This window comes from Bufo bufo, chromosome 4, assembly GCF_905171765.1.
Source record: "Bufo bufo chromosome 4, aBufBuf1.1, whole genome shotgun sequence".
In the NCBI taxonomy this organism is placed as follows: domain Eukaryota; kingdom Metazoa; phylum Chordata; class Amphibia; order Anura; family Bufonidae; genus Bufo; species Bufo bufo.
Window position 1 is genome coordinate 220,658,773 of NC_053392.1, and position 16,476 is coordinate 220,675,248.

General features: G+C 43.4%; 1 protein-coding gene across 8 annotated transcripts in view; it reads right to left on the bottom strand.

Moving 5' to 3' along the window:
* The window catches only part of DLG1 (discs large MAGUK scaffold protein 1), a 289,003-nt gene that overhangs the window by 60,287 nt on the left and 212,240 nt on the right, over positions 1 to 16,476 (bottom strand). For all 8 annotated transcript variants that reach the window (XM_040428320.1, XM_040428319.1, XM_040428315.1 and 5 more), the window contains one exon: positions 585 to 761. In XM_040428320.1, coding sequence (XP_040284254.1) covers positions 585 to 761 — 177 coding nt within the window. The remainder of the gene's footprint in view (positions 1 to 584; positions 762 to 16,476) is intronic.

Below are 16,476 nucleotides of genomic sequence, written 5' to 3' on the forward strand. Positions count from 1 at the left end.
TTTATTCAAATACCAAAAGATTTTTTTTCTTGACATATTGTGCTATATGCATAAAGTCTAAGACAGACGCCTAAATCTTGCAACTCTATTGTACAAGAAATTCTGGTGGTGTCTTACCGGGACTTCCAGTCTGCATGAGTGGCTCGTAAAAGCACCACATCACAGCATGCAGCTAGCCATCAGAAGTCTCCATTTACTTCTAATATCAATTTTAGAGAAGCCCATTAATCAAAGCCACAGATTTCATTGTATTCGGCCACATCATTACCAGTATGTAACTACATTTACAAAACAGGTTTTCTAAAATCTAGTAACCATCCAGCTATTTTTCTTCATTTTTCTCCCAACTACATGTTCTAGTGTCTCTTCAGATGTCATCAATACGCTCTGAGAGATGCACAATGACGGTGGCCGGTGTGTCAGCACAGAGAATTGTTCACAATATGGAAAGATGGTGCCTGTGTGCTGCAGAAGCTGGCAGGATAGGCATCAAATATAGGGAGAACAGTCTGATGAAATAAGGCATGCATCTGATGTTATTGTGGGTATCTAGTAACCTTATAAAATAAAATGTTTAACTGTACCTGCGCTTGCTTGGAATGACGCCAATCTCTTCACTTTCCCCGTCTGCAGTAACTTGCCGTGCCTGCCACCATTCATCATCAGAGGCGTTTACAACATGCAGAATATCACCAAATTTAAAGTTAAGGCCTTGGCTGGGGAGGCCACTGTCTTTAGTCTTGTCATAATCAAAAAGTGCTCTAAAGAATAAAAAAAAAAAAATATATATATTTAACACAACACTATACCAAACTTTTAAATAAAGGTTATGGATACACGAGGCATTTTTATTATTATTGCACTGCACCTATTATTAGCTTAAATAGGTTTTCTATATAAATTTTGCTTGGTTTGTCTTTTGCTGCTTATTCATACACTCTACATGAAGGTCTGTCCTCAGTTAAGAGAAGCAGTCTGATGACTTATTGAAGTTGAAATTAGGGGTGGGCGATATGGCCTAAAATCTATATTGCGATCTAGTTTTAAGCATGTGTGATAAATAGTTTTCTATATTGGGGGGGGGGGGGGGTGTTTAAACTTTATTTTTTTTACTTTCTATTTAATAACTATTAGCCTCCTTAAGGGCTAGAACCCTTGTCATATTCACCCTAATAGAGCTCTATTAGGGTGAATAGGACTTTACACTCTCCCTGCTGCCCTGTGCACACAACAGCAGGGAGCTGACCATGGCAGCCAGCCTATCATGTGCCCCCCAGCCTCTGATCCGCCCCCCAGCCCCTGATCCGCCCCCCCAGCCCCTGATCCGCCCCCCCAGCCCCTGACTCTTATCAGCCCTCTCTGGTAACTCAAACCCACCCCCCCTCCCTTTCCAGTATTAATCATTGGTGGCAGTGGCCACAGGGTCCCCCTCCTCCCCCCCCATCATTGGTGGCAGTGGGCAGTTCCGATCGGAGTCCCAGCAGTGTAATGCTGGGGCTCCGATCGGTTACCATGGCAGCCAGGAGTCACGCTACTGAAGTCCTGGCTGCCATGGTATGTTAGTGAGCAGCATTATACTCATGTGCGCCGTGGCCGCCAGGCGATTGGAACTGCCCACTGCCACCAATGCAGAGACTGAAGAACATTACCGGCACCAGACCTCTGACAGGACGCTGTGAGCCTCACGATTAACGTCTCAACTGAGGGGTTAATTGCAGCGGATCGCATCGTGCAGTCATAGGGGCCGGGATATGGCCGGCACATTCATTGGTGGCGCAGTGGCCACAGTCCCTCCCCTCCTCCTCCTACTCTGTTCTCATTGGTGGTCAGCGGCAGCCGCGCACAGTGGGGAGGGAGGTACTCCCTCCTTCTCCACTATTCTCCACATAGTGTGCTCTCAGCATCCATTCTGTCCCCATAGAGAAAAAATGGATCCGCACCGTTTGCGGAACGGATGCAGACCCATTATTACGGATGTGTGAATGGAGTCTATTTCAGCTTAAAAAAAGAACTGAGTTGAGAGCCACAAAGTGAGCCTTGAGACAGTTACTCTGATGGATTTCTCTGAACAGGGGGCAGAACAGCCTGCAATGTGTGTAAAAGCGAGCAGCTACAGATAACAAACTGAGTAGAATTAGCAAAAGTGTTAATGAAAACCAGTTAAGAAAATTATTTTTAGCCCATATACATGCAAGCAATAATAGTTTTATATAAGTTCCCACCTTTAACCACCTAACTGTTGTGCTCCACTCCGGCTGTTGGAAAAGTACTTAAAGAGAACCTTTCACCCGAAGAAAGTATGTAAACTCACCATAAAGACGTGTAGAGCGGCGCCCAGGGATCCCCCTGCACTTACTGTTATCCCCGGGCGCCGCTCCGTTCTCCGGTTATAGCCTCCGGTATGTTTGCAGTTAGGCTCCACCCAGTTGAGCCTGCCGCGGTCTCCTTCTCCTATGCTGTAGCGCTGGCCAATCGCAGCGCTCAGCTAATAGCCAGGCTATGAGCTGAGCGCTGCGATTGGCCAGCGCTACAGCATAGGAGAAGGAGACCGCGGCAGGCTCAACTGGGTGGAGCCTAACTGCAAACATACCGGAGGCTATAACCGGAGAATGGAGCGGCGCCCGGGGATAACAGTAAGTGCAGGGGGATCCCTGGGCGCCGCTCTACACATCTTTATGGTAAGTTTACATACTTTCTTTCGGGATCGTCCTCTGGCTGGTCCTGTCTGCTATCAAGATCTCGCACCTGCGCCGTAACGGTATTCAGTAGGCGCAGGCGCACTGAGAGGAGGACGCTCGCTCGGCCGCTCCATCCTCAATGCGCCTGCGCCGATGACGTCATCAAGTACACCCGGAAGAGATTTATTATTAATAATCGTTGGTGGTATAGTGTTAATTACTGTCATTTTTATAAAATTATTTATTCCCATTTCGTTGGTGGTTTTTGTGGCAGCATGCATATTACGTACATACTTACCTGATTCGAGCATCCAGCGACGTCACCGGACTCTCCGCCTCCTTCCAGCGATGCCGGCGTCTTCTCTTCCGGGTGTACTTGATGACGTCATCGGCGCAGGCGCATTGAGGATGGAGCGGCCGAGCGAGCGTCCTCCCAGTGCGCCTGCGCCGACTGAATACTGTTACGGCGCAGGCGCGAGATCTTGATAGCAGACAGGACCAGCCAGAGGACGATCCCGTCCGTTGGCCCTGTCAATCAACATGCGGAGGGGGCGTCTTTAGGATAGGAGGATGCGGCTGCTACCAGCAAGTAGCCGCCCTACTTGGTGGTAGCAAGGTAATTTGCATATTTAAAAATAAGTTTTTAACATAATCTACTGAACCGAAATTATTAATTACAGTATGTATGAAAAAATCGCAGTATAGGGATTATAACTAACCAAAAAATAATAATAATGTTTAGTGGGGTGACAGAAGCCCTTTAAAGGATAACTGTCACATTTAGACCCTAATTTCAATTTTCATATATGTAGTTACTAACATGATATTCCAGAATCAGTTACTATTAGACTGACTTACCCCATATTTAATAAGATTCAGCCCTTAGCAACCAGTTTGCATAAAACTGCAATTTCACTATTCAGTTAAGATGGCCGCCACTGCCCTCACCCTGAGGCTAATCCCGCCTGCCCTCACTAGCCAGTGACAATAGCCCCCCAAAAGTGTCAGTAACCAGAGCCCTCCCCCCTAAAGGGTTAATCTCCTGCAGCACAAAGGGGTCCTTTTACCACATGTTGCTTTCATTTATACACTCAGCAGATGGCAGATCTCCCTTCCCTGGTCTGCGCTGCACCAACTCTGCATTCTCCAGCTCTGCTGAGTGAGGGAGCGTCTGCCAAGTGCAGGGACAGGGAGAAGTGCACACAGCCCAGGCACCGTTATCAGCTGCTGGGGAGGACCTGGCTTTAATCATTTACTTACAGTCCCTGGCTGTCAGTAATCTGACCTTGCACGCAGCCTGCTTCTGCGTCCTCCAACAGATAGACGGAACATGCCTAGCAACCCTATTTTAAGCACAGGTAAAAGTAGGCAGTACAGGGGACAAAAATGTGGATTTAAGGGGTAATTGAATACACAGTGAAAAGTTGAAATAGGGCCACCAAGGTGATATTAATCACCACAATCAAATACTCCAAAAAAAAATAAAAAATACGACAGTTATACTTTAACCACTTCCAGAACAGGCCATTTACCCCCTTCCTGACCAGGCCTAATTTTGCAAATCTGACATGTGTCACTTTTTGGAACGCTTTTACTTATCCAAGCCATTGAGAGACTGTTTTCTCATGACACATTGTACTTTATGTTATTGGTAAATTTGAGTCAATATGTTTTACTTTATTTATAAAAAAAAATATATATCGAAAAGTTAACTTTTCTAAATTTGAATCTCTCTGCTTTTAAGACAGACAGTGATGCCTCATAAAATATTCATTATTTCACATTCCACATATATCTACTTTATGTGGGCATCATTTTGGTAATGTCATTTTATTTTTTTAGGACGCTACAACGTTTAGAATTTTAGAAGCAATTTTAGAAATTTGAGAAAAATTTAGTTAAATTCACTTTGTGGGGCTTACATAGTGAAAAAACACCATAAATGACCCCATTGTAGAAATTACACCCCTCTAATTACTCAAAACTGATTTTACAAACTTTGTTAACCCCTTTAGGTGTTCCACAACAATTAAAAGTAAAACACATCGAGGGTTAACAGCCAAACAAAACTTAATATTTATTACCCCGATTTTGATGTAAACTGATGTAAAGGCACACGGCAGGGCACAGAAGAAAAGGTGCGCCATATGGTTTTTGGAAGGAAGATTTTGCTGAACTGGTTTTTAGATGCCATGTCCCATTTGAAGCCCCCCTGATGCACCCTCACAGTAGAAACTCCCAAAAAGTGACCCCATTTTGGAAACTAAGGGTGCCAGTTTTATTGGTACTACTTTGGAGTACATATGATGTTTTTTATTGCTCTATATTACGTTTTTTGTGAGGTAAGGTAACCAAAAAAATGGCTGTTTTGGCACGGTTTTTATTTCTTACAAAATTCATCTCGCAGGGTAGATCATGTGCTATTTTTATAGAGCAGGTTGTTAGACGCTATGATATCAAATATGTCTACTTTCTTAGTTTTTTGTTGTTTGTTTCAGTTTTACATAATAAAGCATTTAAAAAAAGAAATTAGGTTTTTGTGTCTCCATTTTCTGAACGGCATATTTTTTATTTTCCTGCCGATCGTCTTGTTCATTATTACACTTTATGGGGCAAGGTGACCCAAAAATTGGTTGTTTTAGCACAGTTTTTATTTATTCAACGTTCACCTGCGGGGTTAGGTCATGTGACATTTTTATAGAGCAGATCGTTACGGACGTGGCAATACCTAATATGTATACTTTTTCTTATTTATAATTTAAACAATAATAGTTTTACACAATAATAGTTTTACACAATAATAGCATTTTTGAAACCAAAAAAATTATGATTCAGTGTCTCCATAGTCTGAGAGCCATAGCTTTTTTTTATTTTTTGACCGATTGTCTTAGTTAGGGTCTTATTTTTTGTGGGATGAGGTGACGGTTTGATTGGTACTATTTTGGGGGGCATACACTATTTTGATTGCTTGGTGTTGCACTGTGATGTTAGGTGACAAAAAATGCCTTTTTTGGACTGTTTATTTATTTTTTACAGTGTTCACCTAAGGGGTTAGGTCATGTGATATTTTTAGAGAGCTGGTTCTTACGGACGCAGTGATACCTAATCAGTGCTCCAGACTAAAAAAAATATTAAGGCGCCATTGGCTCCTAACCTGAAATTTAGGAGCCAAATGAAATTTTTAGTAGCCAAATTTAAAATACATATAATATAGCTGGGATATCATTTGGAGTTTTCTAAGCTACATCCCACGGAGTTAAGGGGTTGTGCACTCATATCCATGACCTGTCAGACTAGCCAGATTCACATTGGTAATCCGTATCCGTGTGCTTTCTGCATCTGTATGTCTGCCCTACGGCCCCCCAAAAATATAGAACATGTCCTATTCTTGTGCGCACTACGGACAAGGATAGGACTGTTCTATGATGGGCCGAGCGTTCATTAAAACGCAGAACGCACATGGCTGCTATCCATGTTTTGCGGATCACCAATTTGCAGACTGCAAAAAATCCAACGGTCGTGTGCATGAGCTCTCACAAAGGGTGACATTTGCAACATAAATTGACATGATGTAGATTTTCCTTGTGGAAAGTGTCTGCAGAGAGTGGATGAGATTTATTAAAGGTTAAGTAAACTTTCCTAAAATCCCAAAAAATGTGCAATGTGCTGCAGGAAGACTGTTGCGCTTATTACAGGAACAGGCGCCAATGTCGGCTCAGTCCTGGTGGAAGCACATCGCTGCCCATGCCAACTCCATAAAGCCTGGCAGAGCCCTTTAGCTCAGGTTATGAAGAGATTTAAGAATAAGCACTTTTTGGAATTTTTTTTTTTTTTTTACACACTGGCCCAGATTTACTAATCCTGTAGATGGTGTGAATTTAGACCGACAGGCCAGATCTGCACCAGATCTATCACAGGGGTCAGGCTGGAGGATAAATCTGGTGCACGGACAGACCCTTAAGGGTCCATTCACATGTCCATAAGTGTATTGTAGATCGGCAAAACACGGATACCGGCTGTGTGCGTCCCGCATTTTGCGGAGCGCACATGGCCGGCCACATGATAGAAATGCCTATTCTTGTCTGCAATTGCAGACAAGAATAGGACATGCTCTACCTTTTTTGCAGGGTCGCGGAACGGAGCAACAGATGTGGACAGTACATCTTTTGCAGCCCCATTGAAATGAACGGGTCCGCCTGTTGTGCAGAATTGCGGAGCAGATGCAGACCCAGAACTACGGACGTGTGAACGGACCATTACTCTGACTCTGAAAACAAGAGGAATCCAGCTCCACATAAAATGTACTTTAATCGGCTTTCATTAAAATCCAGACCTCAAAAATTGACAAATACACTGCGTGCAGAATTATTAGGCAAATGAGTATTTTGACCACATCATCCTCTTTATGCATGTTGTCTTACTCCAAGCTGTATAGGCTCGAAAGCCTACTACCAATTAAGCATATTAGGGGATGTGTATCTCTGTAATGAGTAGGGGTGTGGTCTAATAAAATCAACACCCTATATTAGGTGTGCATAATTATTAGGCAACTTCCTTTCCTTTGGCAAAATGGGTCAAAAGAAGGACTTGACAGGCTCAGAAAAGTCAAAAATAGTGAGATATCTTGCAGAGGGATGCAGCACTCTTAAAATTGCAAAGCTTCTGAAGCGTGATCATCGAACAATCAAGCATTTCATTCAAAATAGTCAACAGGGTCGCAAGAAGCGTGTGGAAAAACCAAGGCGCAAAATAACTGCCCATGAACTGAGAAAAGTCAAGCGTGCAGCTGCCAAGATGCCACTAGTTTGGCCATATTTCAGAGCTGCAACATCACTGGAGTGCCCAAAAGCACAAGGTGTGCAATACTCAGAGACATGGCCAAGGTAAGAAAGGCTGAAAGACGACCACCACTGAACAAGACACACAAGCTGAAACGTCAAGACTGGGCCAAGAAATATCTCAAGACTGATTTTTCTAAGGTTTTATGGACTGATGAAATGAGAGTGAGTCTTGATGGGCCAGATGGATGGGCCCGTGGCTGGATTGGTAAAGGGCAGAGAGCTCCAGTCCGACTCAGACGACAGCAAGGTGGAGGTGGAGTACTGGTTTGGGCTGGTATCATCAAAGATGAGCTTGTGGGGCCTTTTCAGGTTGAGGATGGAGTCAAGCTCAACTGCCAGTCCTACTGCCAGTTTCTGGAAGACACCTTCTTCAAGCAGTGGTACAGGAAGAAGTCTGCATCCTTCAAGAAAAACATGATTTTCATGCAGGACAATGCTCCATCACACGCGTCCAAGTACTCCACAGCGTGGCTGGCAAGAAAGGGTATAAAAGAGGAAAATCTAATGACATGGCCTCCTTGTTCACCTGATCTGAACCCCATTGAGAACCTGTGGTCCATCATCAAATGTGAGATTTACAAGGAGGGAAAACAGTACACCTCTCTGAACAGTGTCTGGGAGGCTGTGGTTGCTGCTGCACGCAATGTTGATGGTGAACAGATCAAAACACTGACAGAATCCATGGATGGCAGGCTTTTGAGTGTCCTTGCAAAGAAAGGTGGCTATATTGGTCACTGATTTGTTTTTGTTTTGTTTTTGAATGTCAGAAATGTATATTTGTGAATGTTGAGATGTTATATTGGTTTCACTGGTAAAAATAAATAATTGAAATGGGTATATATTTGTTTTTTGTTAAGTTGCCTAATAATTATGCACAGTAATAGTCACCTGCACACACAGATATCCCCCTAAAATAGCTAAAACTAAAAACAAACTAAAAACTACTTCCAAAAATATTCAGCTTTGATATTAATGAGTTTTTTGGGTTCATTGAGAACATGGTTGTTGTTCAATAATAAAATTAATCCTCAAAAATACAACTTGCCTAATAATTCTGCACTCCCTGTATACTGTGATGAGTTTTGGGCTATTACATCTTTAGCCCTTCATCAAGGCAGACAAACAAACTTCCTTTACATAATCTTTATTTGTTGAATTCTTATTTTTTACAGGTTCATACAGTTGTTTTTTACATTTTTCCCTTCCTAAACAGACATAGGGATTTTTTTTCTCTTTTACACAGTATGCATTAAAACAGTATGTATTACCTTCCCAACCCTACCTGTTGCTTAGTTCACTCCTGAGAGGGGGCGGTGGGGGGCGTAGGGGAAAACAAAAAAAAAAAAAAAAAAAAAAAAAAGGAATACCACGCAGCTCTCCCAATCCTCTCCTGCAGCTAAATTGTTTAGTTTTATAACATTTCATTAACATCTTAGGGGAGTAATACAGGCAATAGAATATGTTAAACTGAGTGATTCTATGGGAGAAGCTATTGAACACCCTATTTTTCGACTGTATAGCCTCTTCCCAAAATTCTTCCCGTTGCGTATTTAAAACATGTTGCCATTTATAGTTTAAAGTATCAATGGCTTTATTTTTTGCCATCCATATATTTTGGAAATCAGTTTCCTCCCTGCTGTTAAATTTGCAATATTAGCTAGGGTTGATGGAAGAAGGGCGATTTGCGTTCCTTTCCCTATCTCTGCCCGCAGTGCTTGTTTCATTTGTAGGTAAAAAAAAGCTCAAATCTTTATTGTCTTATGTACTCCTTTTTTAGTTCTTGATAAGCAATTATGTCTCCCTCTCCATATCTGGGCCAGTTTATTAATTCCGTATTTCCTTCAGACGTTTTGCTCAATTAATTTTAGTTCCGTTAAATGGGTATTGTCCCATAACAGAGTGTCTGAGTGTATTCCTTTATGTGACCAAAGTTTCGTATTATAACCTTAAGTTGATTTGTGGTGCATACCACATACTGCAACGCGCAATCTCGACAGGTAATGACAGTCAACATATTCAGTATTACAATTAATGTATTGTCGCAACTCATGCGTACTACCATTAGACGTAGAGACGACATTTTTACTAACAGACATATGTAGACAGCAAAAGCACCTCTTACTTCCACATTTAAAATTACCCTTTGTTCTAAGCCAAACTGGTTGGCAGGGGGCATTGTCAAGGAATAAACTGGGGATCACTTTTTGTCCAATTGTAGGTGCTTTTTTTGCTATACATCTAATGCCTGCATCGGCGACATCTCCCCAACCCTCATCATAGCCTATGACTGGGAAGTATTTGCGTAATATATTGCAGAAAAGGGGATATTCTTTGCTGTAATTGGTGACAAAGGTCTCCGGTTCACTCAAACCCCGTGCATAACAATGATTCCGTTTTATTTTCTTATATTTTCTTTAGTTTGAGTAAACAGAAGAGAGTCCCTATCTTTTTGTCTAGCATATTCTCTAGCTACATGGATACTCTTCAATGGATATCCCCTGGTCTGCAATCTTGCTGTAATGTCAGAGGCTTCCTTAGAAAAAAGGTCAAGAGAGTAGAACAATTCTGTCTAACCCTTAACATCTCCCCTCTAGGAATACTCCTGGCGACTGGAGGGGATGACAGGATGATGCATAGAGCAGGGTGTTCCCCGCAGTAATTTTACGATGGGTACAGGTATGGACTACCTTATTACCTGGATAGATCCAAGAATACAACTGAAAGGGGATCACTGACCATGGAAAGTTTAATGGAGGAAAGACTCCACAAAAGGAGCCAAGTCCTCTGCATCACCCTGCCACACCCACAATATATCGTCAATGAAACGCCCATACCATTTCACAGATGCTAAATATGGGTTACTGTCCGAAAACAAATAACAGCTCTCCCACCACGCCATAAACACATTGGCAACAGAAGGAGAAAATTTAGCACCCATGGAAACTCCAGATAATTGTAAATTAAAAAAAATCAATACAAATACATAAATGTGGAAGTAAGAAGTGCATTTGCTGTCTACATATGTCAGTTAGTAAAAATGTAATCTCTACGTCTAATGGTAGTACGCATGAGTTGCGACAATACATTAATTGTAATACTGAATATGTTGTCTATGTCATTACCTGTCGAGATTGCGCGTTGCAGTATGTGGAATGCACCACAAATCAGCTTAAGGTTATAATACGGAAACATTTGAGTGACGTCCCGCATTTTTCAGCGCGCAATGTATCAGCGGCGACATTACATTTTGCGTCCGTTCACAAAGGGGATACCTCTGCGTTTTCTGTGCAGGGTATTGAAAGAGTGACTGTACTGATTAGGGGTGAAGATCACAGACACAAACTCTTCAGCAGGGAATCCTACTGGATGTTCAATTTGGGAACATGTATACCGAATGAATTAAATAAAACACATGATTTTACTTTACAATATAAATAAAATCCTCCATATGTATCGGGCCTTTGTTCTACCTGGCTGAAGTCTCCTCCCTCCTGTTGAACCTTACTCACCGTCTGGGGTGGGTCTCCGGTGGGGATGATTATTCAATCAAGTGGGAGTGTCATGTCAGTGTAGATAACTTTGGTTTTAAGTTTGTTTGTCTGTCTTGATGAAGGGCTAAAGATGTAATAGCCCGAAACGCGTCACAGTATATTTGTCCATTTTTGATGTCTAGATTTTAATGGAAGCCGATTAAAGTATATTTTATGTGGAGCTGGATTCCTCTTGTTTTTCATTGTACCTTGCATCTGACCGAGTCTAGGTCTGATTTTCTGTGCTCCATTGGGAGGTTGCAGGTGAGAGCTGCAGTGTTTTCTTTCACTTCATTACTCTGTACCAGCTACTGACTGGCTTATTTTGAGTCAGAATTTTATGCCAGAACTGTGGCACAATGTTGGCACTAAGTGGTGCATCTAAGGCTCCATCAATTTCTGCTAAGCCACTTTCCCTAGGTGTAGAAGAGTTAGATGCGCCACTTTTTAGACAGATCTTTGGCGCAGACATCTTAGAAAATCTAGGCCAGTGTGTCTTCCTCCTATACGAAAAAAAAAAAAAAAAACAACCATCCAGTAAAAACCCACATGTGGACGCATCCTCAGGCCCCGTTCACAGATTCTGCACCAAAAAGCCACCAGCAGCAGCAATTCATCTGCCTGAGCCTCCCACTGTTTTCAATGGGAGATGGCATGTAACGTGGCCACGGTTTATAGCGGCTAAACCACAAGTGGGTCTGCAGTTTGAAACTGAAAAACTGCACCATGTGAACCAGCCCTAAAAGGAAATTTTTTGACTTGGTGGCACTGACCTATCCGATTCTGCCTCTCTCTGAAATGACTGATAAAAAAAGAATGAAGTGAAGATTTGCGCGGGTCCCTTTAAGAGTAAAACGCTAACCTTGTAAGAAGCAAATATCCCCAGCACCTTTGGTACTACAAGTACCACAGAGCCTGGCGCGAGCCTAGCTAATCACATGTAAAATCTGACTGACTGTACAACCCCCACTAGTTGCCCGGGGGCAGAACATGTGCCACTAAACTGTGACCACCCTGGCTCCCTCACCTTCACACAAGTGCCCCTGATAGTGACCGGATACTGCATTCTATCAGCGCTGTCCATCAAAACACTACGCCATCCTAAGCCACGCCCACCCATCGGCAACAGGAGTGCCAAATTAGCCAATCAGTGAGCAGAATCCAAAGTCTTTCGCCTGCATGTCACTGGACACCTGATTGGAGGATAAGGTTTGTTGCTATTCCGGGCTGGCGATGGAGATTGAATGTGTGAAGTGCAAGGTTTACTCGACCTGGAGTAGCAAGATGGCCGCGACTGAAAAAGCATGTGGTGGTCAGAGGTTTTGCCCTCGAACATGGAGACATTAAAACATAATGTCTCCATGCTCGTTGAGCATTGTGTATACAGCGATCTAGAAGGCAGGGACACCTGGGAACTGTCCCGGTCTTCTCTCTGGGGTGCCCTGCTGTCACTGACAGTGGGCCCCCCGCTCGGCAGCTGCACGATTAGTGTGCAGCTGCCATCTCTAAATGGACGTTCTAGAACGTCTATTAAGAGATAAAACGATCGCCCATAAGATGTTTATAGTCAATGGGCAGTCGTGAAGTGGTTAAAGGGGTTGTCTCATCATAGACAATGGGGGCATATTGCTAGGATATGCCCCCATTGTCTTATAGATGTGGGTCCAACCGCTGGGACCCACACCTATATAGAGAACAGAACCCCATTAATTTTCTATGGGGCAAGCGAAAATAGCCAAGCGCTGGCTCAGCTATTTCCGTCGAGGACATAGAAGTGAATGGGAGCGGTGGCCGGTCATCCTCGGTGCGTGCCCATTCACTTTTATGGGGAGCCGGCTTAGTGGTGGCCGGACCGGAGTCCTCCAGGGCTCCATTCCCGATATAGGTGCGGGTCCCAGCAGTCCCTATAAGACAATGGGGGCATATCCTAGAAATATGTTCCCCGACTGTCTATGATGAGACCACCCTTTTAACTGTTCTGCCTGAGCTGGGCACTTTGCTGCTGATATCTCCTGAATGGTAGCAGCTAGAAGCATGGAACTGGTATTGTTTCAAGACTTTCAGACAAGACCAAAATGACAGCATTAGTACGCAGAAGCAGAAGATATCACTATTAGAAATCGAGTCGGGAATAATTGCGGGTAAAACCTGCTTTTCCTTTCTCTTTTAGCTGTATTCACTGCATCCTGATTTCTAACAGTGATACATTCCCATGTACTGCAGATAATGCTGTGTATTCTGGTTTTATTTGAAAGCTTGGAATGTCAGTTTTCAAACTAAACAAAGCCTATATCTCTAGCTTGTAGCAAACCAAAGAAGGAGGAGCAGCAGTCTGGAGGAGGAGGGGGAGCAGTTGCAGAGCGGAAAGGCTGCAGAAGAAAAAGGAAAAATAGTAAAACATTTCTAGAAACGTGCCATTACAGTGAACGCCGTAAATAAATTCCACAAAATAATTTCCGTTTTACTTTTATTTCCTCCTTTAAAAATAAAATTTATTTACTACACTATCTCTCTCTCTATTATATTATAATAAAAAAAAATAAAAAAATTTTTTTTTATATATATATATTATATACACATATATACATATATATACACACACACACACTGCTCAAAAAAATAAAGGGAACACAAAAATACATCCTAGATCTGAATTAATTAAATATTCTTCTGAAATACTTTGTTCTTTACATAGTTGAAAATCACACAAAAAAAAAAAAAAAATGGAAATCAAATTTTTCAACCCATGGAGGTCTGGATTTGGAGTCACACTCAAAATTAAAGTGGAAAAACACACTACAGGCTGATCCAACTTTGATGTAATGTCCTTAAAACAAGTCAAAATGAGGCTCAGTAGTGTGTGTGGCCTCCACGTGCCGGTATGACCTCCCTACAACGCCTGTGCATGCTCCTGATGAGGTGGCGGACGGTCTCCTGAGGGATCTCCTCCCAGACCTGGACTAAAGCATCTGCCAACTCCTGGACAGTCTGTGGTGCAACGTGACGTTGGTGGATAGAGCGAGACATGATGTCCCAGATGTGCTCAATTGGATTCAGGTCTGGGGAACAGGCGGGGCAGTCCATAGCATCAATGCCTTCGTCTTGCAGGAACTGCTGACACACTCCAGCCACATGAGGTCTAGCATTGTCTTGCATTAGGAGGAACCCAGGGCCAACCGCACCAGCATATGGTCTCACAAGGGGTCTGAGGATCTCATCTCGGTACCTAATGGCAGTCAGGCTACCTCTGGCGAGCACATGGAGGGCTGTGCGGCCCTCCAAAGAAATGCCACCCCAAGAAATGCAGGCAGCAGAACGTTCTCCACAGCGTCTGAAGACTCTGTCACATGTGCTCAGTGTGAACCTGCTTTCATCTGTGAAGAGCACAGGGCGCCAGTGGCGAATTTGCCAATCTTGGTGTTCTCTGGCAAATGCCAAACGTCCTGCATGGTGTTGGGCTGTAAGCACAACCCCCACCTGTGGACGTTGGGCCCTCATATCACCCTCATGGAGTCGGTTTCTGACTGTTTGAGCAGACACATGCACATTTGTGGCCTGCTGGAGGTCATTTTGCAGGGCTCTGGCAGTGTTCCTCCTGTTCCTCCTTGCACAAAGGCGGAGGTAGCGGTCCTGCTGCTGGGTTGTTGCCCTCCTACGGCCTCCTCCACGTCTTCTGATGTACTGGCCTGTCTCCTGGTAGCGCCTCCATGCTCTGGACACTACGCTGACAGACACAGCAAACCTTCTTGCCACAGCTCGCATTGATGTGCCATCCTGGATAAGCTGCACTACCTGAGCCACTTGTGTGGGTTGTAGACTCCGTCTCATGCTACCACTAGAGTGAAAGCACCGCCAGCATTCAAAAGTGACCAAAACATCAGCCAGGAAGCATAGGAACTGAGAAGTGATCTGTGGTCACCACCTGCAGAACCACTCCTTTATTGGGGGTGTCTTGCTAATTGCCTATAATTTCCACCTGTTGTCTATCCCATTTGCACAACAGCATGTGAAATTGATTGTCACTCAGTGTTGCTTCCTAAGTGGACAGTTGGATTTCACAGAAGTGTGATTGACTTGGAGTTACATTGTGTTGTTTAAGTGTTCCCTTTATTTTTTTGAGCAGTATATGTATTATATATATATATATATATATATATATATATTATATATATATATATATATATATATATATATATATACATATACACACATACATACATACATACACACACACACACCCCTCAAAATGGTTCCTAAAAAAAAACTACAACTAATCCTGCAGAATAAAAATAAAATTTAGAAGAAACAAAAAAATAAATAAAAAAAATGATGATGACTGATGGAACACAAAGGGGGGAAATATTATGGGTCCTTAAAGGGAATCTGTCACCTATTTTGACCATATAAAACCATTAACATAGCAATGTGCAATAAAGTACCTTCATTCCTGCATGTGTCTTCTTTCTTTTATACAACTTTTCATTCTTATTAAAAAGTGATTTTTCTGATATGCAAATGAACTCTCAAGTGCCCAGAGGGGCGTTATTACTCTGCTCTAGTGCCCAGTAATGCCCCCCTGCAGTGCCCAGCCGGCCTTTCTTCCAAGCCCAGCACGCCTCCTAAGAAATAAATGTCCTCCCACATACTTGCCGAACGGCGGCGCCCCCTCCCCACTACGTCTTTTAATTTATTCACTGCACCGTCTTTGCTTCCTCCTCCTTTTGGCTTACGGCGCCGCCCCCTCCCCACTACATCATTTAATTTGTTCACTGCACCTTCCTGGCTTCCTCCTCTCTTGTCCTCCGAAATCCCGCGCAGGCGCAGTATCGCTGAGTGCCTGCGCCTGTCGATATTCCTGCTCCAGAGGGCAACAGCGCTCTGATTACGTCACTGGGCTCAGCGCATGCCCAGTGACACTATTGAGGCTGTTGCCCTCTGGAGCAGTAGTATCCTACCGGCGCAAGCACTCAGCGATACTGCGCAGGATTTCGGAGAACAAGAGAGGAGGAAGCCACGAAGGTGCAGTGAATAAATTAAATGACGTAGTGGGGAGGGGGCGGCGCCGTTCGGCAAGTATGTGGGAGGACATTTATTTCTTAGGAGGCGTGCTGGGCTTGGAAAAAGGCCGGCTGGGCACTGCAGGGGGGCGTTACTGGTCACTAGAGCAGAGTAATAACGCCCCTCTGGGCACCTTGAGACTTCATTTGCATATCAGAAAAATTGCTTTTTAATAAGAATGAAAAGTTGAATAAAGAAAGAAGACAGGAATGAAGGTACTTTATTGCACAGGGGTGTGGAAATAAAAAAAAAAAAACTACTTGTCAAAGAACTAAAGTGGGGGCTCAATCTACTTGTCCCTCATGACCATCTACTTGTCCTGAACTTATACTAACGTTATACTGTATGGGGGCGGGGGCCACAAGGAGA